Source organism: Alligator mississippiensis, chromosome 10 (assembly GCF_030867095.1).
Source record: "Alligator mississippiensis isolate rAllMis1 chromosome 10, rAllMis1, whole genome shotgun sequence".
Lineage (NCBI taxonomy): Eukaryota > Metazoa > Chordata > Crocodylia > Alligatoridae > Alligator > Alligator mississippiensis.
The window spans coordinates 41703385-41727812 of record NC_081833.1 but is presented as its reverse complement, the minus strand read 5'-3'; the positions used below and the strand labels follow the sequence as shown (position 1 = coordinate 41727812).

Genomic DNA, 24428 nt, shown 5'->3' with positions numbered 1-24428 from the left:
GCTTTTATAAGGGCCAGGCCCTGCCCCCTTCTGGCCAGCTGACTCCCATTAGTTGCCCCAGCAACCCGCAGCTGTCCCCCTTATGTTCGGCCCGGGCTCTCTCCCAGGCAGTTTTCACTCCTTAGGAGCCAGGCACTGATGTGCCCTGCGACAGATGCCCAAGCCAGCACCTGCAGCTCAGCAGGGGATCCACTGTGCACCGCCTGTGTGCTGAGCAACCAAAGCCAAAGTCACCACCTATGGCTCCAATCATCAGCCGAGCCACCTCCTGCAGCTCCCAGACTCCAGGGCTCTTCCAAGGCAACCACTCTGCCCCGCTGGCCAGCTGTCACCAGCTCTTCAGGACTCCTCTCCATTTCCCCCTCGTCATCCTCTCTCTTGGGGCTAGGTGCACTTCCCCTTTTATCCCTCTAGGACCAATCAGGCGACATGAGAGGTGAGTCTACTCTCAGGTCCAGTTTCCCTACCTGGCACCTGGATGAGGAGGGGCAGGACTTCTCCTTTTCCAGGGCCTGATTGGTGGGGAAAAGGAAATCTCCGCCCCCACCTTTTTGAACTTTTCAAAACTCCCAGGCCAAACTGCCACCAGCTAGCCTATTGCACTACCATCATACTTGTAGAAACCCTTCTTGTTACCCTTCACAACACTTGCTAGCTGCAACTCCCAATTGCACTTTGGTCTTCCTGACTTCATCCCTGCATGCCCAAGCAGTGCTCTTATACTCCTCCCTAGTTATTTGTCCAAGTTTCCACTTATAAGCTTCATTTTTGTGATTTAGCTTACTGAAATGTTCCCTGCCAAGCCAAGCTGGTCTTCTCCCATACTTCCTAGTCTTCCTGTACATTGGGATGGTTTGTTCCTGCACTCTCAGTAAGGTTGCTTTAAAGCACAGCCAACTCTCCTGGACTCCTCTCCCTCTCAGTCTGGCTTCCCAAGGGAGCCTTCCCATGAGTTCCCTGAGCGAGTCAAAGTCTACTTTTCAAGGGTCAAGGTCCTTGCTCTTCTGGTCTCATCCTTCCTTTCCTCAGGGTCCTGAAATCAATCATCTTGCAGTCACTAATGCCCAAGTTGCCATCCACTACTACATTCTCCACCAATTCATCCCTGTTTGTAAGCAGCAGGTCAAGAAGAGCATGGCCCCTAGTTGGCCACTCCAGCACTTGCACCAGGAAGTTGTCCCCAACACTCTCCAAAAACTCTGGATTGCCTGTGCACTGCTGTATTGACCTCCCAGCGTGATTGAAGTCTCCCAAGAGAACCAGGGCTTGTGGTTGGGAAACTTCCACTAGATTACTTCCGCTATATTACCATATAATATTATTATATTCCCATATATACATATATTCCCATTCAACAAAGCACAGCAACAGGAAGTGATTTTCAAAAGATGCAGCAGCCTCTTTCTCTTTGAAAGGAAACTATGTCCCAACTATATCTTTAAAAAAAACAATCTTACACACGGTAGGTATTTATATCTTCAGTGTCATCTCCTAGTTTCACTGCTGCTGACAGTTATATCCAACAGGAACAGAAGTGAAATGCAACACAGTAAGAATATTACAATGGTTACTGCCATACCTAGAAGTAAATAAATTAATTAATATAAATGCTTATACATCTTCAAAGCACAGTACTAACATGAAGCAAATGTAGAATAAGTAACGGTATTCTATTGGTTATATATGTATATCGGTAATTGACCATTAGTTTCTTCTCACTGAAGTGCCTCTCTGACTGATTTCTTTTATCTTGATCTCTCTTTTTATCTCTTTCTGATGTAATTTATATGTTGTTAATCCTAAAGTCATTTTAGATCACTTCAAGTACAAGTGATCTGTCTAGATACATTTCAGAAACTTCAGAGAGTCTATGTACTTACCTTCAAGCAACTGCTATATCTCTCATAGAAATACAGAGGTTTGAAATGGACTTTATCAGCATTTCCAGACCATATATCACAGTGTTATCCAGGTACTACAAGCAGGTTACAAAATCCAGAAGGACAAGTCAGTTCTCCATCCTAATTTCTGCATTAACAACAGACTCTTTCACTGGAGCATGCTTCCAAGTTTATTTCTATTCTTGTTCTTTGGACAATATTTTATTGAAGAGGGGAGTCTTCAAATCCCCATGCAAGATGGCAAGGGCTGGTTTATTACCAAACATCTTAGGGAATGTGTAACAGATCCTAGGGGACTGACAGCTAATAAAGCTATTTTTCCATTAAATTCATAGATTACTTACATAATTCCTGCCAGGCACCTTGTACTCTGTGAGAATCATCTCAGAAGTTTTGGTACCCATTTCATTGTTCTGCTCTTCTGGAAGGTTAATAGGATCAAACCCCACAAAATATTGCATCCCCCTCCCCGAGGTCAATGATACCCAGTTCCTCTTAGTCTACTTTCCTTCAAGCTTAAGGCTGTTCTGTATGATTCAATTTAGTTAGTTTTAAATGACTGTGGCAATAAGGATCCACTTGGTATACTGTTCCACAAGCTAAGAGAAATCAATGTCGAAGAATAGTCAATCTTATACTGCATAAATTGGTCAAAGGGCAACATTTTCATCTTGGCATTCACTGGCTCCTGTTTTTGTGCTTGTAGGTACAAATGATCAAAAGGGCAAAATTGCACCAGCAATTTAGAGGCATAAAAATTATAGCCTGTGTTTGAACTCTGATGACAGTAAACAACATTTTGCTTATTTTTAAAAGCAAGTCAATGACAGAAAAATAATATTTTGGAAAGTGTCTGTAGTACAGGATATATTCTTTTCTGTTTTGTGGCCTCTTTCTGAGCACTCCTCTTATAAAGACCTGTGTGTATAAACTGTTCATACAAGTGTACCCCAATGCCATTTAACACGATAGAATGTAACTGTAACTGTAACTGATAAAACAAAGGAAAATGTTCAGCCTAATGGTGTTCTGTGGCTTTTGGCAGCTAATTCAAGAAAGATCAACCTCATCTGCTCTTTTGTTTTTGGTTTGTTTGGTGAGGGGGAGGGGAGTTCTGCTCCCTTCTTCTCCCTTTCTGGCAACAAGTTCTATTGGATCATAAAACCTCAGACCTGCTCATCAAATTATTAGAAGGACATTTAATTAAGAAGCTTCAGAGATGCCACTAACACAGCTACTGGGAGAAACATAAGATTTGTTAAAAGCCTCCTTTGATCAGACACCTTGCACCGAATGGCTTCTCAAGTGGGACCTAGGTTTCTTGGAGAACCAACAAACAGAGCAATTACATAGGAAAGATGCAAAATGACCAGGGTACTGAAGTTTCATTCATTTGCCTCTGCAGCATGATGAATCCTCAGTCCTGGGATTTTCAGCAATGCCTGGAAAGTCTGACTGTTAATATGCGTTTTGAAAGACAAATAGAAGGGCTTCAAAGGGAGCAATGGTGCACAATAACAATAGCACCTTTCAAAGTTCTGGGTGCTACCATGAGGTTTATTTAGCATAACTGGATTTCCCCTCTCCCCCCAGTGGTTACAGGAGTAACGCCATGTGTCTGAGGCTGGCTGGGAGGTTAAAATCTTACAGAATGATTCTGAAGTACTATGTGTAACCTTATGTAGCATGGGACTACTTCAATATATGCCAAAACCTACACCCTTCCCATGAACCAAGGTAGTTTGTGATCTGGCCTTCCTGCAACAGTGAGATTCAACACTATTGCTCTGTCCCCATGAAATTAAGAAAGTATGTTGCCCTCCAGAGTGAATTCCAGAGCAGTTACTGCTCAGCTGGGAAGGGCAACTGGGGACTCATCACAGCATGCAGGATGCACTAACCAAGTTCTACAGCTTGTTTTCTCTGCGTGATGTGCCTATTACATGATTCCGTCTAAATGAAGGGCCATGTAGCATAGGGTCTGTGCAATGCTATGGCCTAATGAAGAACTTTGCCATGATTTCAGCAGATAAAATTATTTTCATGGAGTGAGAAAGGGCCTACGTTATTGTTCAGTCCAGATTTATTATTAGGAAGAGAATAATGGAAGTGGCATGCTTTGAGGCACCAATTGATGACTGCAGGTGTCAAAAAAAGTATTTTCCCCTTCCACAACCCCCAAGCTTAGCACATGTACTCTAGAAGTTTAGCAGTACATAAGTGGACAGAGATATAGCGGTGGCTTTTCAACTTTCTTTGAAGCTTCATGTATTGGCCACTGGGAATGAGACTTAAGAATGGCAGATCTAGGTTCCAGCATAGGTTGTGGCATCATGTCAGGTTTTGTGGCTGTTCTGCATATTGTACTGGGATTCTGTTCTGTTGAAAGCTATCCAATTAACTCCAAGCATATTTGATCTGAGGAGAATACAAATCTCTCCTTGTCCTTTGTAACTGTCTCGTTATATTTGTCCTCAGAAAATTTGCTTTCTAACCATTTCTCAAAATTTGATTTAGAAAAATTTCTCTTTCCTAAATCTAACTCTCTCCCTTTCTCTGTATGCCTGTCCCTTTCTTTTCCTTTCTGACATGCTTCCTGCTACAGAACCGCATGCATGAGTCTCTCATGCTCTTCGACTCCATCTGTAACAACAAATTCTTCATTGATACCTCCATCATTCTCTTCCTCAACAAGAAAGATCTATTTGCTGAGAAGATCAAGAAATCACCTCTGACCATCTGTTTCCCTGAATATACAGGTATGTGTTACACCTGGGGACAATTGAGCCTGAAGGGTCAGGAAGCAAGAGGCAAAAAAGTGGCCATGCAACAACAGGGTAACAATGAGAAGCAACACATTCAACATGCTCTGAAAATTATATGGGGCCATGAAAGTGTGTGGCCATTAGCATTGATAGAAGATGGCTTGTGTACAGTTACTGTTCAGGTAACCCTGAATGGTGATGTGTTGTCAATGGAGAGTATAACCAGAGGACCTCAGGGTACCATATGAACACTGAATGGAATGATACCATCATCTTTACTATAGTAGTAGTGGAAGTGTTCTCTCTCCTCTGTTGTGTACTTACAATCAAATTTGCACCTGGACCTACCCTTGAAATATTAAGTAATTTTAATTTTTGAGGCCTGCTCCCCAAATGTTGATTGCAAGGTCCATAACCTGGGTGTGTACCCATACACACCCTCAAAAGAGAGGACAACACTGTCAGAAGGTAAATCAGGCCCCACATGTATGCACAAATTTACCTCTTACCTTCTTGAGTAGTCCAACTGAAATCAGACAACTCAGAGTAATAAAATTAAGCATGTCATGGGAGAAAATTCCCTGGAGTTCGTTGTCTAGCTGTATAGGGACCAGACAACACGGGTGAAGTTTTACTGCAGTATATTTGCTCGAGCAATGACCATTAAGCCAGCAAAGAGGCAAAATGGCCCCCCCTAAAGGGTGGGGCGTTCTTTTATACTTTTTACAACAAGGCACGACTACAGGGTTAACAAAAGCAATACTTGGGCGGTGCTTTACAAATCTTCATAACAGCATATTTCTATTAAGCTGAACTAGCACTTTCTAAAAGCTAAAAGTTAAGTAACAGTAACATTATGATACGTTAGCAAGAACTTGCACAGTGGTAGATACTTCTTAAGGACACGATCACTGTACTTAGAACAATGGCTTCTTTGTCTTATCTTGTTCCTTGCTGTAGCTGATTTTACAGCACACAGACACAGATTCACTTGCTGCATTTTACTCAGAAAACGGTTAACACAGTTAAAATGATTACTTAACATAAGCAAAGGCTTAGCTATTATTCTGCCTTGTGGTCAGTAACATTGCTAGGCCACAGGTCATGCCTTGTATTCAGCTGTAAAGCTAATACTTTTTAATAATCTAAATTATTGTTAACCTAACAGTATGCTATCAGAAAACTATTTTATTTCAGGGTAATAACAAACATGCTCACCACAGTCCCCCCTTTGTTCCAATTTTCCAGAGGGAATTTTGGAACACACTTTTAGGTATTCAAATTCCTGTGGGGTTAGGTTTTGATGAATATTGCTGGATATTTGTACAAACTGACCATACATTTTTACTTGCCTTTGCATAAACTGTTGTCCTAGAGAGCATAAACACTGAAAACAACATAACAGGCAGACTATAGTTATAACTATTTCAATTATACTTAGCGTAAAAGGTCTAAGCCATCCTGTAAGGGAAGAGAACCAGTTAGTAAGCCAGTTAAGAGATGCATCTTTGGGGATTTTAGCTACATCTTCGGCTTTTTGGATATGTACAGCTGCATTGAGGTGGGTTTGTACTATGGTAAAAGAGCTGTTAACCCATACACAACATTCTGGTCTGATAACTGCACAAGCTCCCCCTTGAGCAGCAAGGAGAAAATTAAGGGCTATACGGTTTTGAATTACCATTTGTCGGAGTTCTTCTTGGGTGTCAGCCAAGGCAGCAACAGCCTTCAAGAGGTCTTTGTGACCTTTGCTGAATTCGTGAGCCATGATTTCTATCACAGCTTGGAGGCTTAGTGTAAATCTTCCAAGGCACGCAGTGCCTATTCCCGGGAGTATACCTGCTAAAGAACACCCGAGTAATACTCCTTTGGTAAGTGGAGGTTTTTTTATATTTGTTTACTATACACGGCTTTCTTGCAAATCCTTCTTGTTTTGCCACCTGCCCCGTGGAAGGTGCGTGGCAAAGGACGAGGAGGGTTTTAGCATTGCTGGATAGCAGATATTTTTTCCTTTGGCAGGGATTTTATGATAGGCATGGGAGCCACAGACCCAGTATTGACCTTTTAAAGCAGCGAGGTTTGAATACTTAGGAGGTATTCAGCTACCGTTTTCTAGTTTTAGTACTCCGTGCTTACCCTTTGATTTAAAGGAAGGATTTGCAGTTTCATTGAAGAAGCATTGTCCCTGGGAGGTATTAGTGTACAAACAATACTACAAGGTATTATTTAAAAAGGAGATGGGGGTGCAGATAGGATTATTGCCCTTGGTTAAATTTTTGCCGCTGTAGAAATCATTGTAAGAGCTGCAATAGGTAGGAGTTGCTGTATCATTATTACGCCAGTCTCCACCAATTAAACTAGTAAAATAGTGGTGACATATGCTGGTGCCTAAATTGATGCAGTCTGATACTGAGCAGTTTACATAAAAACACCAATCTTCAACAACAGGCTTTACTAAAAGGAACTCCTGCTGACTTTGGTCCCAAGCTTGGTTATTAGAGGGATTTAAAAGTGACTCGATGGAGCCCAAGGGGATAGGAGTCATGGGAATTCCTCCTTGGGTGTGGAGAGGAAAATAACTGCACACTTAACAGTTATTTTGGTTTTCTGCTTTAGCGGCTCTCTCAGTGTATTGGAGGTACATATTGTTATCAGAGATATGGGCAACAGTAGGTTTAAGAGTAGCCTTAGCCTGAGGAGACTCTGCAAATTGTCTGAAAACTGGGTGGGGCTAGGCTTTACACAATATTTTGTTCCGTAAGTAAATACTTGAACTTTTGCTGAACAACAGCAATGTGAGGGAGGATACCAGCGGGCAATGTTGACTTTTCTGTCTATTTCAGAGAGTTTGACTGAATTGCTTATCTAGACAGGAAAACTGGGGGTGCCAGGATTAGTACATCTGTAGCAACTGGTAGCTATAGCTGACTCCTGTAAAAGACTTATTTCTCCAGCAAAGAGAAAGATTAGAAATAACATAGTTATAAAAGCCATATTATAACAAAAATCAGCACAAACAGTATGAACAACCCTGCAGCTCTAATAACTGTTCTTCTGGGGCATGTTACAGTTTTAAAATGCTTGGTTTCAGCTGATCCAAAAGTGTCTAAAGGATGCAGTACTTGGAGTTTGGTGTTCTTTGGGCTGGGCAGGACTCCAAAAGGGTGACAGTATATTATTGGACTTTGGTTAGTTTGAGTTTTATATTATCTAATGGGCTGCAGGTCCAGGAGGTGTTTGTTTTTATTTTTTTGTCTGCTTCTGGCTCACCCTTGTCGCGGTCAGATGGGCATGCGGTGCTCCCGCGAAGTCCGCAGTCGTCTTCTTCTGGCTTCCCCTTTTCCAGGTTAGGGAAGCTTGTGTTGGAGCTGATCCTGAGCTCTGGTGAAACTTCTGTCTTCTTTGTACGAGTATAATGAATCCAGTTGTCTTTTTCTGCTACTTTTACGACGGTGTGGGAGGTGAGGAGGATTTGATACGGTCCTTGCCATTTAGGTTCAAGGGGAGACCATTTCTAAGTTTTCACATACACCCAGTCTCCAGGCTGGATGCAATGTGCTGGGACATCGGCAGGTAACGGTTGGCTTAAAGCAGTATACCTATGGAGAGATTTTAACTGAGACTGTAGAGATAAAATACAAGAGGTGAGTCCTTCATTGCCTAAAAGAGAAGAAGTGTGAGCCGGTAGTAAGGGGGAATTTTGGGGAACAGGTTGTCTAAACAGCAGCTCATAACGGCTGAGCTTTAGTTTTCTCCTGGGGGTGAATCTGATGGACATAAGGGCCAGTGGGAGAGTCTTAGTCCATTTTAACCTGCTCTCAGCACATAGCTTTCTAATTTTTGTTTCAGGGTCTGATTCATTCTTTCTACTTGTCCTGAGCTTTCTGGGTGCTAAGGGGTAAGGAATTTCCATTCTATTCCTAGGCAGCTAGTCAGTGTTTTATTTAAGTTAGCAGTAAAATGTGATCCTTGATTGCTTTCAATGATATGTGGAGGACTAAACCTGCGTATAATTTTGTTAAGGAGTATTTTTACTACTTGTTATGCTGTAGCTCTTCTGGTGAGGAAGGCTTCTACCCACCTCGTGAGTTGGTCAATAATTACTAGGAGGTTTTTGTACCCATTGTCTTTAGGCATATCTGCAAAATCTATTTGTAGTCCTTTAAAGGGAGTATAAGCCCAGGGGTGGGCTCCAGCGGGTCCTGATTTTTCTCTTGATAGTAAACTTTTGCATATACTGCAGTGTTTTAAAAGCCTTTTTGCTTCCTGGTAGACTCCAGGTGCGTAGAACAGTCTATTAGTGATAGCAGCAAGTTTTTTGCAATTTATATGCTTGCTTTGGTGAAGTTGTTGTAGATAAGGTTTAAGGGCTGTTTTAGGTAGCACTATCCTCCCGTCCGGCAATTGCTATATTTTATTTTTTTTTAGCTACTTTATTTTACAAACAATCAGGTACAGAAAGTAAAAAAAACTATCAATCTTACTAAAGAGAAACTATTTTAGGACATTTAGAACTTCACACCGTGACAAACACTTTCGTAGTAATACACATTATGTCTAACATGCTATATAGCTCTTGAGAAACGAGCAGTTCTACTCTTCCCTGTCTCATAGTACACGTGCAAAAACTTTCGGCATTTCACGCTGAGAAAAAACAAAAGCAGCCTGGTGAGGGACCAGGGCACGGCACAAGCTGGAAGCCACAGTCCGCTACCGCTCCCAACTGCTCAGGCAGTGGTTCAGTTTCAAGTACTTCAAATGGAGTTACTACTGCATACCCCGTTTTTTTAACTCCGTTGACTATTTTTAAAGAGCTATTTACATAAAAAATTAAGTCAGGATTGTTTAAGGATAAGTCACTGAGATCTGCCCTGGGTTTGTCTGAAAATGCTGCAACTTGAAGGCAATCGTGGGAGTCTGGTTTACTGTTGCTGGGTAGAGGTAATAAGGTAGCCAGATTCAGGGTATTGCATCTCTCTATGACCAGGTTTGTGGCCATTAAAAGTGTGGTTTCTTATTTGTTCATTCTCTGATGAGAAAACTGTTGAGTATTTTTCTGGAGGAGGAGGAGGAGGGCTACTGTGTGTGGAGCCTTTCTGATAAGGGGGTATCTGAGGACTAATTCCTGGGCTTTCTCGACTATTGTTGCAGCTGCTGCCACTGCGCGAAGGCAGCCTACTCGCCCCTTTGCCACTGGATCTAATTGTGCAGAGAAGTAAGCTGCGGACAGCTTTATGATTTCAAAAGACTGGTTCTTCTGCATCTTTTGTTTTTCTTTCTTCCTTTTTTCTTCCCTTCCATTAAAAGTTTTTGTAGCAATGGCTAAGATTTCTGCCATGGATTTACTTTCAACACCCTCAGTGTCATGTTGGAGCTTCTTTCTAATATCTTCGCTAGCCTGACTTATGAATACAAGTCTTAACACAGGCAAAGTGGCAGGTGTCTCAGGGTCCATGTTTCCATACTGGTGTATAGCTTTACAGAGTCTTTTAAAGTAGTCTGAAGGGTGTTCTTCTGGACTTTGAACAGTAGCTGTCACTTTGGACCAGTTTGTAGTTTTATCTCCTGCCTCTTTTTTTTTTTTTTTTTAGTCCTTTTTAGCATACGTATTGCATTCTGTCCCTCTTCCTAGTTGTAATTCTAATTTGGATCTTGCTTAGGTACGCCATTAGGCATGTAGTGGTTTTGATGCTGCTGATCGGCTAGAAATTGGTCAGCGTGGCATAGTACTTGGGTCTTCTCGTCTGAGGTTAAGAGGCTTTTGAGAAGCTGCATGACATCTGACCAGGAGGGGTTATGAGTTATGAAAATGGTTTTGAAGCACCTTAGAACTACTTCGGGATCATCTCTGAGCCTGGGGGTGTTTTCTTGCCAGTTTAAGAGGTCGGTGGTGGAGAACGGAGCGTGTGTCCAGTGACTGATAACTTCTCTACCCTCGCCAGGCCCCGGGTATTCTCTTAGGGGAGCCAGAAGGCTAGGGACAGGTATTTGTTGTCAGGTACGATTAGCTATGGGAGTCGGATCAGTGTTCAGGGAAGTTGAGTCTGGAGAGGGATGCCTTGATCCATCTACAGGCTCAGGACTTGGGTGGTCGCTGGGAGGCAGTCGGGGTGATGCCTCCCCACGATTTCCCGAGTCCCCTGCCGGCACGGGAATGAACGGATCAGGTGGGATAGGGGGTCTGGGCATGGGTTTATAATCATCATCTGAATATGAAGGTGGTATGGAAGGTTTTGGACATTGAAGGGGAGCTAACAAATTCGGGAAAGGTACAGGGGTCAGGGTGACTAAAGGTTTACTAGCAACATTGTCTTATAAATACCAATAATTTATTAGGTCGAGGCAGAGGTCCTCCAAGATCTTTCGTAAGGCAGCCAGGCAATTTGGGTCAAATGATCCATTTTCTGGCCATTGTCTTCCCAAATCTAACTGAGACGTATAAGACGTCTAATTAATTAAACAGAGTTCTGCCATACGAGACTTGGACAGTTCTGCCCGTCCCTCCAAATGTTTCCAATTCCTGATCATATAATCAAGGGGTGAATATCCTAGGCCAGAACCCATGATTATATCCAAGTACAAGCAGTCTTATTTCCCTAAGTTCTTCCTGCCTAGAAGCTGTTTCGTCCACGTACAACAACCGGTGTTCTCGGACCCCACTAGCTTTCTCCGTGAGGAGGGGCGTCTTGAGTCCGAGACTCTAGTCATTGGCCGTTATAACAGCATTTCTACCTTATATCCATGTCTTTCGCCTTTCGGCCAGGCTGCCGCTCTAACAGCTTTAAAGTGGCAGACAGATACCCTCAAAGACTGCTTCCAGAGACCTCTAGAGGTTAAACCAGAAAACCAGAAACCAGATAGAAACCAAAAACATACCTGACCTGAGGTACTCACTGGTACCGTTCCTTTACCCGATTTGAGGATCCCGCTTTATTGGTCCTGAGGGGACTGTCCACCTCCCGAGACTGACCCAAATAGGTGAACTCACCTGGTGCGTGCTGGGGTGTCAGGGGGTGGAGGTCTCCAAAGGCTCCAAGCTAGATGGGTCCCATCTGGGGTGCCAAATTGTCGTGGGAGAAAACTCCCTGGAGTTCGTTGTCTAGCTGCATAGGGACCAGACAACACGGGTAAAGTTTTACTGCAGTATATTTGCTCAAGCAATAACCATTAAGCCAGCAAAGAGGCAAAATGGCCCCCCCTAAAGGGTGGGGCAATCTTTTATACTTTTTACAACAAGGCATGACTACAGGGTTAACAAAAGCAATACTTGGGCGGTGCTTCACAAATCTTCATAACAGCATATTTCTATTAAGCTGAACTAGCACTTTCTAAAAGCTAAAAGTCAAGTAACAGTAACATTATGATACGTTAGCAAGAACTTGCACAGTGGTAGATACTTCTTAAGGACACAATTACTGTACTTAAAAGAATGGCTTCTTTGTCTTATCTTGTTCCTTGCTGTAGCTGATTTTACAGCACACAGACACAGATTCACTTGCTGCATTTTACTCAGAAAATGGTTAACACAGTTAAAATAATTACTTAACATAAGCAAAGGCTTAGCTATCATTCTGCTTTGTGGTCAGTAACATTGCTAGGCTACAGGTCATGCCTTGTATTCAGCTGTAAAGCTAATACTTTTTAATAATCTAAATTATTGTTAACCTAACAGTATACTATCAAAAAACTATTTTATTTCAGGGTAATAACAAACATGCTTACCACAGCATATATACTAATGTTTTTAGGACTGGGTCTGAGTTCCAGAGGCTTGAGTTGCTTCGGATCCATCTGTCTTCTGGTGTTCTGATTTTGACAGATTTGCAATTTTTGCTCTGATAAATGTCATTTTCAAGGTTTTTTTAAGTTGAAATAGATGTCAAACAACAGTTTAAGGAATATTAAATTGTTTGTTTTGAGAAAGCATGCGAAAAGCTAACTAAATCCTCTTTATTGTGCAATATAAATCATTGAAAAATCACTTAAGATTTACATAACAATTTAAAACCATTGAAAGCGCATTAAACTGCTGAAACAGAGAGCTAAGTCTGTAAAAGGTCAAGACTGGGCACTTGCTCAGTATGTGGCTGTCTAGGAAGACAAAGACATAAGGGACTATTCAGAAAAGCTGCACATATACAAGTCCATGGGGTCAGATGGGATGCACCCAAGGGTGCTGAGGAAGTTGGCTGATGAGATTGCAGAGCCACTGGCTATCATCTTTGAGAACTTATGGCAATCAGGAGAGGTCCCAGATGATTGGAAAAGGGCAAACATAGTGCCCATATCTAAGAAAAGGAAAACGGAGGATCCAAAACTACAGACTAGTCATCCTCACCTCAGTCCCTGGAAAAATCATGGAGCAGATCCCCAAGGAATCCATTTCCAGGCACTTGGAAGAGCAGAAAGTGATCAGGAACACCAGGGGCAAATCATGCCTGACTAACCTGATTGACTTCTACGATGAGATGACTGTCTCTGTGGATGCAGGGATGCATGTGGTGTACCTTGATTTTATCTAGGCTTTTGATACAGTCTCCCACAACATTCTTCTAGGCAAGCTAAGGAAGTATGGGCTGGATGAATGGACTGTAAGCAGACAGAAAACTGGCTGGAGTATCTGTCTTACAGGGTAGTAATCAGTGACTCTATGTGTAGTTGACAGCCGGTCTCATTTGGAGTATCCCAGGGGTTGGTCCTGGGGCCAGGTTTGTTCAATGTCTTAATCAATGACCTGGAAGATGGCACAGAGTGCACCCTCAGCAAGTTTGAAGATGACACCAAGTTGGGGGGAGTAGTAGATATGCTGGAGGGTAGTGCTAGGATTCTGAGTGTCCTAGACAAATTGGAAGATTGGGCCAAAAGAAATTTCATGAGGTCCAACAAGGACAAGTGCAAAGTCCTGCACATAGTCCTAAACAATCCCATGCACCAGTACAGGCTGGAGCCTGACTGGCTGGGCACAGCAGCTTTGCAGAAAAGAACCTGGGGGTTACAGTGGACAATAAGCTGAATATGAGCCAACAATGTGCCCTTGTTGACAAGGTTGGACTAGATGACCTCCTGGGGTCCCTTCCAACCCTAATGTTCTATGATTCTATGTCTATTATGGGGTAAGGAAAAAAACCCTTAGGTGATCACTTTTGTAACATACCATAAGTTGTGGCTGACAAGCTTATAGTGTCTGTTATGGCAGATGTGTTACTCAGATAACAGCCACAGAACATGGGCATTGCTAGATGGACCAGACCTACAGGGCTGGCAGACATTTTCTCTGACAGAGCGCAGCAGCTCCCCCCTCCCCTATGACTCTGATTGACTGAGAGGCCCTTGGTGGCCCCAACCCTCACAGCTGATTGGCTGAGGGCTGTACAGCATATGGCATCACCTCTGATTGGTTGTAAAGTCTGTCCATCATGTGGCCCCGCCCCCTCACTGCTATTTGGTGGTGAGGGGTGGGGCTTTATGGCAGATAGCCCTCACAGCCAATCAGTGGTAAGGGACTGGGGTGGCTGCCATCTTTATATTGGCAGCCCCTCCCCAGTGGCAGCCTCGCCCCCGTGGGCTGTGCAGCTGGGCCACAGAGGCTATGAGGACTGCTGGCTTCCTAGAGGGAGAAAGCATTTTTTTTTCGATAAGGTTGGGGGGTTTTTCAGTGAGGCTGCCAGAAGTGCAGAGCTTGTGCTTTTTTGCAGAGCCTGTCCAAAATCACAGTTTCTGTGAAAATTGCAATTTCAGTAGATCCCTTCACATAAAGGAATGCACACCAAAAGGCAGAATGTAGGATAACAACATATGGATCACTAAATTAGCCAAGGGGAAAAAAAGGCCTTTGAAATGGAATGTTCCATTAGTTCAAGAGAAAGTTCCATGAGCAGGTGAAGCACAAACTTTCTTCTCAGAATTAGAGTTTGGATGATCAGTTGTTCAAGCAGTCCAATTGGCAATCAATGTCTAAAACACTTCCTGAATATTAAGCTAGAAGGTTTCAATTTTGCAAACAGAATGTGCCCCCAAAAGTCATGCAAATAAAGATCTGTTGCAACACTCAACCACAAACTAGAACAGACTATTTTGTTTCTTTTTGATTATTAAATAATGACAAGAAATGTTACATCTCATGGCTATGGCTTTATGATACTACAATTCAAGCCATTCATTGAAACAGTCTCTATCCGTGGGAGGCCTAGTTATATATAGGGGACACTCAAACTGTTGTTTTGTGTCCTCAGCAGGGATCCGGGTTTTCCATTTCCCATGGAAAAATGGAGAAAACCACGGATTCCCTGTTTTTATCGGAGAAAACGTGGATTTCTCTTTTTAGCAGAGAAATCCACAGATTCTTTGCTTTTGCAAAGAGCTCTTGAAGGCTGGCAAAGCTCCAGCTTGCAAGAGCCAATTGTAAAAAGGACAGGAAACCCCCAGCCCTGGCCGGACAGGGAGGGAGAGTGGGGAGGGTGGGGCCTGGGCCTCTGAGGCAGCCAAGGTTAGGCTTAGGCTCGGACTCGACCTTCACCCCTGGAGCATAGAGCTAAGTGGGGCTTGGGACAGGGCTGGGGAAGATGGTTGGGCTGAGGGTGTTGCCAGCCCCAAGCGGCACATCGCAGCTGGGAGCAGGGCCAGGGGGTGAGGGCAGAGGTGCCCCTCTGTGGCGGAGCTTTGCAGGCAAGCAATGCGGGGTACAGTGTGGTGGTGGTGCCACCCAGCCACCTGCCCAGGGGAGGGGGAGAGGGAGGCTGGCATGCGGCCAGAGCACAGCTCCGTGGCCGACTCTGCAGCTGCAGAGAGGGATGGGGGCGTGAGGGGGGGACAGGAGCTTGGGTTCACACACGGCACTGCCGCTTACCTGGAGGCTCGTGACAGTGGTGACAGCCACTGCCTACAAAACCTCCCGCTGCTGCCACAGAGCCGTTCCTGGAGCTGTGCACCCAGCCATTCCCATCCCCACCACCGCTGCATGCAAGCACCTTGTTTCACCCTCCAGCCAGGCAGCACGTACGTGGCCTACACATGGTGGTTGCCACTGCACTGCCACTGCCATGCCCTGCACCACTTGCCCACAAAATCTTGCAGGTGGCTGTGGGATGGTAGCACAGGGTGCAGTAGCAGAGTTGTGGTGGTGGCCTCCATGTGCAAAACTCCTGTCAGGCCGGCCGGCATGCATGTGGCCCACAGAGTGGCACCCCTGCCCTCACCCCCTGGCCCTGCTCCTGGGAACGGGCACAAGGGCACACTCCCCCTCCTTCTTGATCTACCTCCAGCACCTCCCCTTTCCCCCGCCCTGCCCCACCCCTTCCCCACACACACACTTACCTGCAGGGATGGGTCTGTGTCTGCATGGCTGTGGATCTGGGGGGCTGTTGCGAGGGGCATCAGGAGGGCTATTGAGATTGTAGGGGGGAGTGCGGGGCACCAGCAGTACTGGTTGTGGGGGGCCTTTAATTTTTATCACAGATTTTGGGTTTTTAAATCAGAGAATTTGCGATTTTTAATCAGAGAAAACCAGGATCCCTTGTCCTCAGTAAGATCTCAAGCCTGCATTCTTATGGCAACTGCAAGGTTAAGCCCATAGGCTGTTAAAAAATAATAATGAAACTCTGCTTGTTTTCATAAAACAAGCATTCTCAAATTGTTTCTTCCATTTTGCTCCCTCAAAAAAAAAATGGTGGCATTTTAGAGGAGGGGGTGAAACACCACCATTTTGCTTTCAAAGGGCTGGGAAATCAAAAGCTGCCCAAGTTTTTTTTATAATGAAGAAAGCTTGGCTTGAAACTTCCTGAAAACAGAACCATTTTTGAATGGACAAGAGGCAAAGGGACAACAGTATTGAGGGACAGCAGTGCAGCATCCTGCCACGTGTCAGAGCTTATTTATAAAACAGAGGAGTGCTGGAAAGGTTGCAAAAATATATAAATAGAACAACATGGTTTATAATCATCTGCCCAAGGAACTAGTTCCACAGACCCTGAGGAATCAGCTACCCAGGCTAGGAACACAGCTGAGGTAACTGACCATTCCCATTTAACTATCATGTCTGTGCTTGCTGACCCACCTATCTCTGCTGGAGAGAGAAGTTGCTATAGAGTCTTTCTTTCTAACTAGGCTTCACTTTCTATTTCTATCACTTCTGCAGATAATGGTGTGGTTGGCACCTAAAATAGAAGGTAGAAAAGAATGAAGTAGGGTCAATAGGAAAAGGTGGTAACAAGGGAAGAACTTGAGGATACCTCTGCCATGCTGACTGCAGCTGCAGAGAAGTGATCCAGCTTAGAGACTGCATCATCCCTGTGTGTGCCATCTTACAGAGCACCGTAAACCACATCATCTTGTTACTGATTACATATTCCCAGACACCTGAGGACTGATCAGCCCATCATATTGGCTTCCCCGGGATTTGAATGCACTCCGCCAACAGGCTAATTGGGCCCTGCTGTATTCCCATTCCCAAGAAAATGTCAGCACTGTCACTGTTTTAGGATAAAGCATAACAGCATATGCACTACCTCCGAGACTTAAATCTCTCTCCCTCCTTCCTTCAAAAACTATCTGACAAGGGGATCTTTGCTCCTCCAAGCAATAGCATTAACATAACGGAATGGAACCAGAGAAGAAGACTTAAAAAGGAAAATAAATTTCTAGATAATAGCAGCTCTTTAGAAGATGATTGCAGTAGCATAATTTGGGTTTTGTATATTTCAGCAAAGGACCGTGCCCAGCTGCTCTCATCATCGTAAGCTACTTAATGTATTAATATGTATTTTTCAGCTCTAACATCTGGCTTATCTCCAAACCATGTCAGAAGCATATCATAAAGATTTTCCAGACTCCAGGTTCTTCCCTGTATACTGATGTTTAGATGCTAAAAAATCCCCTTAGAGAGAATAGGCCCTTCCAGCCTTGCCTTTTACACAGTACAAAGCATTGCAACAGAAGAGAGAGCCCAGCATACCTCTGTATGCCTGCATTTGTTACCAAATGCCTCACGTGTCCATCACTGGAAACTGAAGGACAAAGGGGCAATACCCATCATGTGGGCAGAACCTAACTCACATTTTTTCCCTGGTAGTTCTCCTCTTGTTTATAGAAGCAGTGACCTTCCCTACCAACCTGGTCACAACCCTCAGCTTGAGCTCAGTTTAGAGAGCCACTACCAGTAGCTCTGTCCTCCCTCAGGAAACTTGGGGCAGCTGCGGCAGGACCCGGCTCACTGATGAGCCGGGCCCCGTGGGGGTAAGCAGCTCCCCTCCCCTCACTGCTGGCTGGGGCCCATGGGCCGGCCCTGCCCGCCTCACTGCTGCCCCACCACCGCTGCCCCACCGCTGCAGCTCTGCCAGCACTGCTGCTGCCGCCGCGGCTCCTCACTCCGCCGCCGCGGCTCCACCGGTGCTGCTGCTGCAGCTCTGCACTCCGCCACTGTGGCTCTGCGCTCCGCAGCGGTGCAGGTGCTGGCGCCGCCTCGGGCCAGATAAAATGGCTTGGCAGGCCACATGGCAGCCCGCAGGCCGTATGTTGGACAAGCCTGCCCTAGGGTCTTCCAAAGTACCCCCAGGTTGAGAGCCCCTGGTCTACAAAATGCCTTCTGCCTGATTTCAGGCTAATGCAGCTAACTACCTCGCTATGCAAAATGGGTGAGAACTTCTTTCCTGATCCTTTATTCATTCTTTTTTTCCTTGGAGTGATTTTTTTCTTTGTATTGCCAATATGATTCCTGTTAGGAAAATGAATGATAGAGCCTCCAAGCTTTTCAGTGCGTTAAACCTTTGAGGCCCGTTCACACTACATTTTGGGAGTGCACAGGTCATGCGAGATCAAGATCCCTTCCCTCATTTTCTCCACTCATATACTACCTTTAAAGCCACCCCCCTCCCGCCATGGTTGGCCAAGTCTCCTCCAAGGAAGACCCAGCAGTTCACTCAGTGCTACTCCCTGGTCATCCAGAGGAAGAAACTGGAAGGTGATGCAAGGTGTTTCTCCTCTCCTTCCCCTTTTCCCAGTTGCAGAGCTGGACCCATTCTTCCCCTTTAACAATACTAATGTGTAGTCTATGGAGAAAGATGAGGACAGAGAAATGTGGGGAAAAAAGGGAGAGATAGTGTAATAGGCAGGGAGGATGTAAGAGATGGGTTCTGGGGGAGAAAAAGAAACAAGAGATGTGAAGGGAATAAAAAGAAAGACTAAGGAGTAACAGGAAATGTTTGATCAGGGAAGGACACCACTGAGGAATAAAAGGCAGTAGAAGTTTGGTAATGGTGAAAAGAAGCAGGCAGCTGGAAAGAGCTGGAAGGATGGGTAGAGAGGTGGAAGGCCGAGATGAGGGCATAATCATGGCTTCCTGACCCCAACACAAATGAGAGAGAAGTGGAAATCACCACAGCCACTAGAGTGATAGAGGAAAATCAGAGGTAGTTTGGGAATGTGAAATAGTGTCTTGAGTACACAATGCTCAGGTCACATGCAAGAAGGTCACAAACTGTACAAGTTATCAGAATATGCCTGTTGCACTGCTGATCTTCCTGCAGACAAAGAGCTAAAATAAATATTACAACAAAGCACTTTTTATTAAGATCACAATAGTTACATGGCCTAGCACTGCACTGATCCTACACTTCAGACACTACCTTTAACAGTAACATCTGAGGAGGAGGACAAAACACATAGATTGTTACTTTTGGAGCTTCTTTGTGATGAATAAATACAATCTGCAAAGTTGACTTATTTGAGTTTTATGTTTTCTGCTTGCTTTTCACCTCATGAACAGCATCAAGCCATATCTTCCTTGGGTTTTCTGGGGGCCTGCGTGAGATGGAGAGAGTTGTAGTAGGAACTTTCTATATCCTTAAATTAAGGGGAGAGAAGGGGAAACGCTGCTGAATATTTAACAGAGAGGTCTTTTCCCCCCAGCTGTTTGTTCAGGTGTTGGAGTCAAGTAAGTAACAACAAAAGAATGCAAACTCCTCAGCTCACATACAGGAGTGTTACTCTTGAAATTAATAGAGCTAACTGACTTGTGTCAGCTGAGGATCTAGCCCAGAGAAATCTCTTCCCCCTTTGAGTTGCTCAAACTATATTTGTGATGTTGCCATCTCACTAGATCTGCAATCATCCATAGAATCTGCTAGAATGAAGGAGAAGGCACCTGGAACCTGATTCTCTGCTGAAAAACAGAAGCACAGAAAAACCAACTAGCCTCTTTAAGCCTTCTGTAGAGGTTGACCCTCTTAGATGATCTTGAAGAGGACAATATACAACCTCCTCTCGACACTTCTCCAGAGTATTCATTCTTATGCCCAAAAGGCCTCTAACAGAGATTCTCTTTCTTTTCCTGTTTGCTTTTCTGTCTGCAGGTCCAAACACTTATGAAGATGCGGCAGCATATATCCAAGCACAATTTGAAAGCAAAAACCGCTCCCCCAACAAGGAGATCTACTGTCACATGACTTGCGCGACAGACACGAACAACATCCAGGTGGTATTCGACGCTGTCACTGACATCATTATTGCCAACAATCTCCGAGGCTGCGGCTTGTACTGATACCTTCTCACCCTGTATAGCAAAGCAACTTCTTTGGTAATGATCACAGTGTGAGGGGGAAAAAAGCAAAACAAAACAAAAACCGAATCAAGTGAGGAAAAAAACATAATAATAATAATGCAAGTTGGTATATAAAAAGGCATAATGAAAACATATATATATATATATATACATATATATATAAAAAAAATCCACAACAACCTTTTTAGTTTGTCTCAAAGAGCTGTGAGCAGAACTGATTTCTCTGACAGATCTCAGCCCTTCCTAGCAAAGCTGCTAGTAATAGAAATCAAATCAATTCAATCAGCCAAGAAAACCAATGCTGTCATTTTCTAAATGGTCTACCCTCATATTCAGCCTAATATAGACCATGGATTTTAAAAGAATCTCTTTCTTAAAACAAATAGTGGTGATGTTATTTTTTTTAACTCTCTTTTGTGTGTTGGGGTTGTGGGAAGGAAAAATTTTCTTTCTTTCCTTCTTTCTTTCTCTCTCTCTTCTTCTTTCTTTTTTGTATATGTTTTGGGGGTGTTTTTGGGGGTAGGGTTTTTTTGGGTACTACCATAGGAAACTGTAGGTCATCTGGTGCCACCCTGAGTACAGGGTTCAGTGGGGTGAGCTATCAGTACCTCTCAGTTCTGTTCAGCTCTTGTGGGTTTAAAAGGCAAACAAACAAAAATAACAATGTAAAAATAAAATTAAAAAAAAAGACAAGAAAAACAATAAACAAGTAAACCACAATATTTTAGGACTTTTTTTAACAAGACGGAGCAGGAAAGCACCCTTATGTAAAAGCTTTTCACTTGTGGAATGTAACTTTGTCCCGAGTTAAAGCACAGGATGGAGAGCTTCAGGCTTTTTTACCAGTGTGGAGTCTGTGAGAAAGAGGAGGGCCCCTAGTAGCTCATGCACACACACATGCATGCACATACATGCACATGCACACGCACACACAAGATGGGGGGTGGGAAATGTATTTGCCAGTCCAATTTCAGTGCCAACCTCACTATTAGGGCTTTGGGCAGGGGAGGGGAGTTACAAACATTTTTTTAAACAAGGTCAATCACATTGACCGTTTTGATGCTGTTTTACTCAGTAGTGAGGAACACCCCTATTATTTATTTGATTTTTTTAAAGCATTCAAGCCTGGGCTCCCTTCTCTCTCTCTCTCTCTCTCTCCAGACCACTTCACGGACTCTCCTGTTGACGTTCTCCTTACCGGTAGCATGACCTTTTGGCCTTTGTATAAGACACAGCCTTCCTTATTGAGTCGATGTATAATGTTATGAACATGGAATGGTGGCTGTGTGTTTCCGTAGAATGCTGTAGATCTGGTTTTAGCTGAGTCTTTACATTTAGAAGCTAAATGATTAAAAAAAGAAGAAAAACATTTTAAAAAAAACCTTTTTTTTCCATGTGCTTTGTAGCTAAAAAAAGAGGGAAAAATTCTTCCTTTCCCATTCTCCCTTCCCCCATTTCTTTTTAAAAACAGATTTTTTGCAACGGTTCTAGGAAGCATTCTCTTCTCAATTCCTCATTTTAATGGGGATGAATTTGCATTTGTTTTCATTTAAGTTCCTTTTCAATTTATATTTGTGCCCTGCCTTTAAAAACTAAAAAATAAAGGTTTTTATTAGCCTGGAGTAATAAGACCATGCTGTAGTACCATGACAGTAGGTCAGGTATCTAGAAGGGCCTGTCTTTCTGCTTTTGTTTTTCCTAGTTTTATTACAACTCTTTGCTCTGAATTGTCTCTCTCATTCTCCAGGTTTGTACTGAAAAAAGCACAGCTGTCACTGGCCAGTCAATAGTGGCCAAATTATCTAGAGATTTCCCCCCTTTCAACTTTTTTTTTCTCTGAAGAATACTGTGTATTACATACCATATAGGCTTCCTCTTCTTTATTTATTTTGGGGGTTGATTTGTGGGCTTTGGGGAGGATAGTTTTGTTTGGGGTATTTTTTGTTTTGTTTTTTTTAATTTTTAACTCTTTCCAGTGAATGCTTTTTGTGCTGCTTTTTCCCTCCTCCGATCCTTCCTTTTAGTGAATGTTTTTTCTCTCTCATGTGGGGATGTTTGTGCTGCAAAAATAATTTAAAAAACAACAAAAAAAAACAAAAAAGAAAGAAAGAAAATTATTTAAAAAATTTTAAAAAACACACACAAAAACCACAAAAACTATAAAAAAACATAATCGAATGTAGTGTTTACATTGAAGCCACAGTTTTCATGACCAATCCTTCATCATTTCTACTTTGATTAGTAATCAGATGTCTTCACAGTTTCACTTTTAAGAGTTACCTTTGCTGAAGAAAACCAGTCACACCTGTTTAAAATAAAATGAATAAATAAAGAGGAAACTAAAAAAAATATATATACATAAAGCGCCAGGTCTTTCTAAGCCTTTCTATTACCAATCAGTGAGGTTTCTGTGATATATTAGACACTGCCAATCTCTTTCTCTGACTAATGGAAAATTCATGTGTAGCTCAATAAAGAGAATGTTTGTCTGTACTCCTGGTCTCTCACCTTCTGGTTTTCAGACTACACTTATTTTTTAACTGTTCTTCCTTAAATAAGGAGAAAGCATACAAAGTGTTGCACCTGTTGGGTTTTTTGCCAAAATATAGCAAAGTACATTTAATTCCAGGTTTCTGGAAAAGTTCAACTCCTGTTTCAGCACCACAGCAAGTGTCCAAATTTTCAGTATCCAGTATATTTATTGAATGTTTCCTGGATGCTAAGTGCTTTTGGACTTTAATTGTGGATGCCAAACAGTTAAAAATCTAACCTATATATTTTGGGAGATTGGGAATAGGGGAGCTTTTTTTTCAAGTAAATAATTTCTAGTGTAGGATCCCATTTGGCAGATTTTCACATATAGACACACCACTGTACCAGCACAGGGTACCACTGACTTCCATGTGGTTCTATACTGGCATGGAACCATTCCTACATGCACAACCTGCAGGATTAATGCTCATATCAGAAGTGACTGGATGTTGTCATCCCCTGATGGCTGCTTGTGATCTATGCAACATGAATTTGGTGGTTTCCATCAAATGGATGTATCACATGAAATGCCACCCGCAGTAAGGGCCATGTTGTTGACATTCTTAAATAGAGACTCCAAGGATAGACTGCCCAATGGAATCTGAGCTGCTTTCTGGCCCTCCAGTGCAGGTTTCAGACATAGGTGCAGGAAAATGGAGGGAGGAAGCTTCTGCTGTCAGTGCTTTTGCTGCACTGGTGTGGTGGATAAAGAAAGAGCATCAGCTTTGAAGTCTGTCACTTGAGAGCTTTTCTGCACCACTGAATGTGATTAAAATACTTAAATTGCCAGTAAAATGGGAAAAGAATACCTACAGCTTCTTTCTGGAGTGTTCTGGAATGTAAGAATGAAAAAGTTCCTATGGAAGATAGGTATGAACTAGCACTATTTAATGGAAACACAGCTACTGAAAGATCAGAAAAATAATTACAGAATCAGGACTCTTCCAGGAAACCGGCTGCAGGTGAGAAGGCCACAATCCACAAAACACATTCCCAGCTGTTTAAGTATCTGGAAAGTACTCACCTGCTTAGATACATGGTTATGTGTTTGCAGGACCAAGCCTAAATATCTAATCCCACTGAATCCTATGTTCCTACTGTAGATTTCTACTAACAGTGGTCTTCACAGCCAACCATAATGTGGATATTCATCTATTAGGGCCTGCATTACGACTCCCAGTTTACTTCACATAGCATGAACAACCAAACAGCCATCACAGGGCTTACTGTGGTGTCCAGCTTGGAACATATTGAAACTGGTGATAGAAAGGTACAAAGTCAAAAAGTGAGCTAGTTTCAGTCCATTCAGCTATCTACCTGCACGCGCATCAAATAAGATGTAAAACCTATATTTCTCCCTAGCCCACTGGAACCATGTCATGTTCTGAAGCTCCCTCTTGCCATAATTAATACCTCAAACTGCATCAAAGTCAGAAAAGAGAGTCCTGAGATGTTTATTAGCCCCACCTCCCTCTTCAAAGGAAATAAAAGCCCAAACTACAAATGTGGTTGTAATGTGCAAAATAAAGTTGATTCAGCAGAAGAATAGCTAAAAGACATAAAATATTTAGGACAAGAAATACTGGGGGGAAATATCCACTATAAAACAGAAATGAAAACTGCAATAACAAAGATGTTCCTATATTTAACTTTCAGTGGCACAGACATGGGGAAAGA

The 24428-nt window shown here is 43.2% G+C and overlaps 1 protein-coding gene and 1 long non-coding RNA gene across 3 annotated transcripts in view; one reads left to right on the top strand and one right to left on the bottom strand.

Moving 5' to 3' along the window:
• Window positions 1-22712, top strand: part of GNAO1 (G protein subunit alpha o1) — a 383823-nt gene extending 361111 nt beyond the window's left edge. Inside the window, exons 7-9 of one of the 2 annotated variants that reach the window (XM_019497281.2) lie at window positions 4507-4660; window positions 20011-20234; window positions 21381-22712. In XM_019497281.2, the coding sequence (XP_019352826.1) occupies window positions 4507-4660; window positions 20011-20198 (342 nt within the window). In that variant the 3' untranslated portion in view covers window positions 20199-20234; window positions 21381-22712. Of the gene's footprint in view, window positions 1-4506; window positions 4661-20010 lie in introns of both variants that reach the window. The other variant, XM_019497280.2, reaches the window with a different exon arrangement.
• On the bottom strand, window positions 21380-23867 carry LOC132243582 (uncharacterized). The gene is made up of 2 exons (XR_009455234.1): window positions 22081-23867; window positions 21380-21560 (listed from the first exon to the last, which is right to left on the bottom strand). It is a non-coding gene; the product is annotated as an uncharacterized LOC132243582 (long non-coding RNA).
• Window positions 23868-24428: the final 561 nt, after the last annotated feature.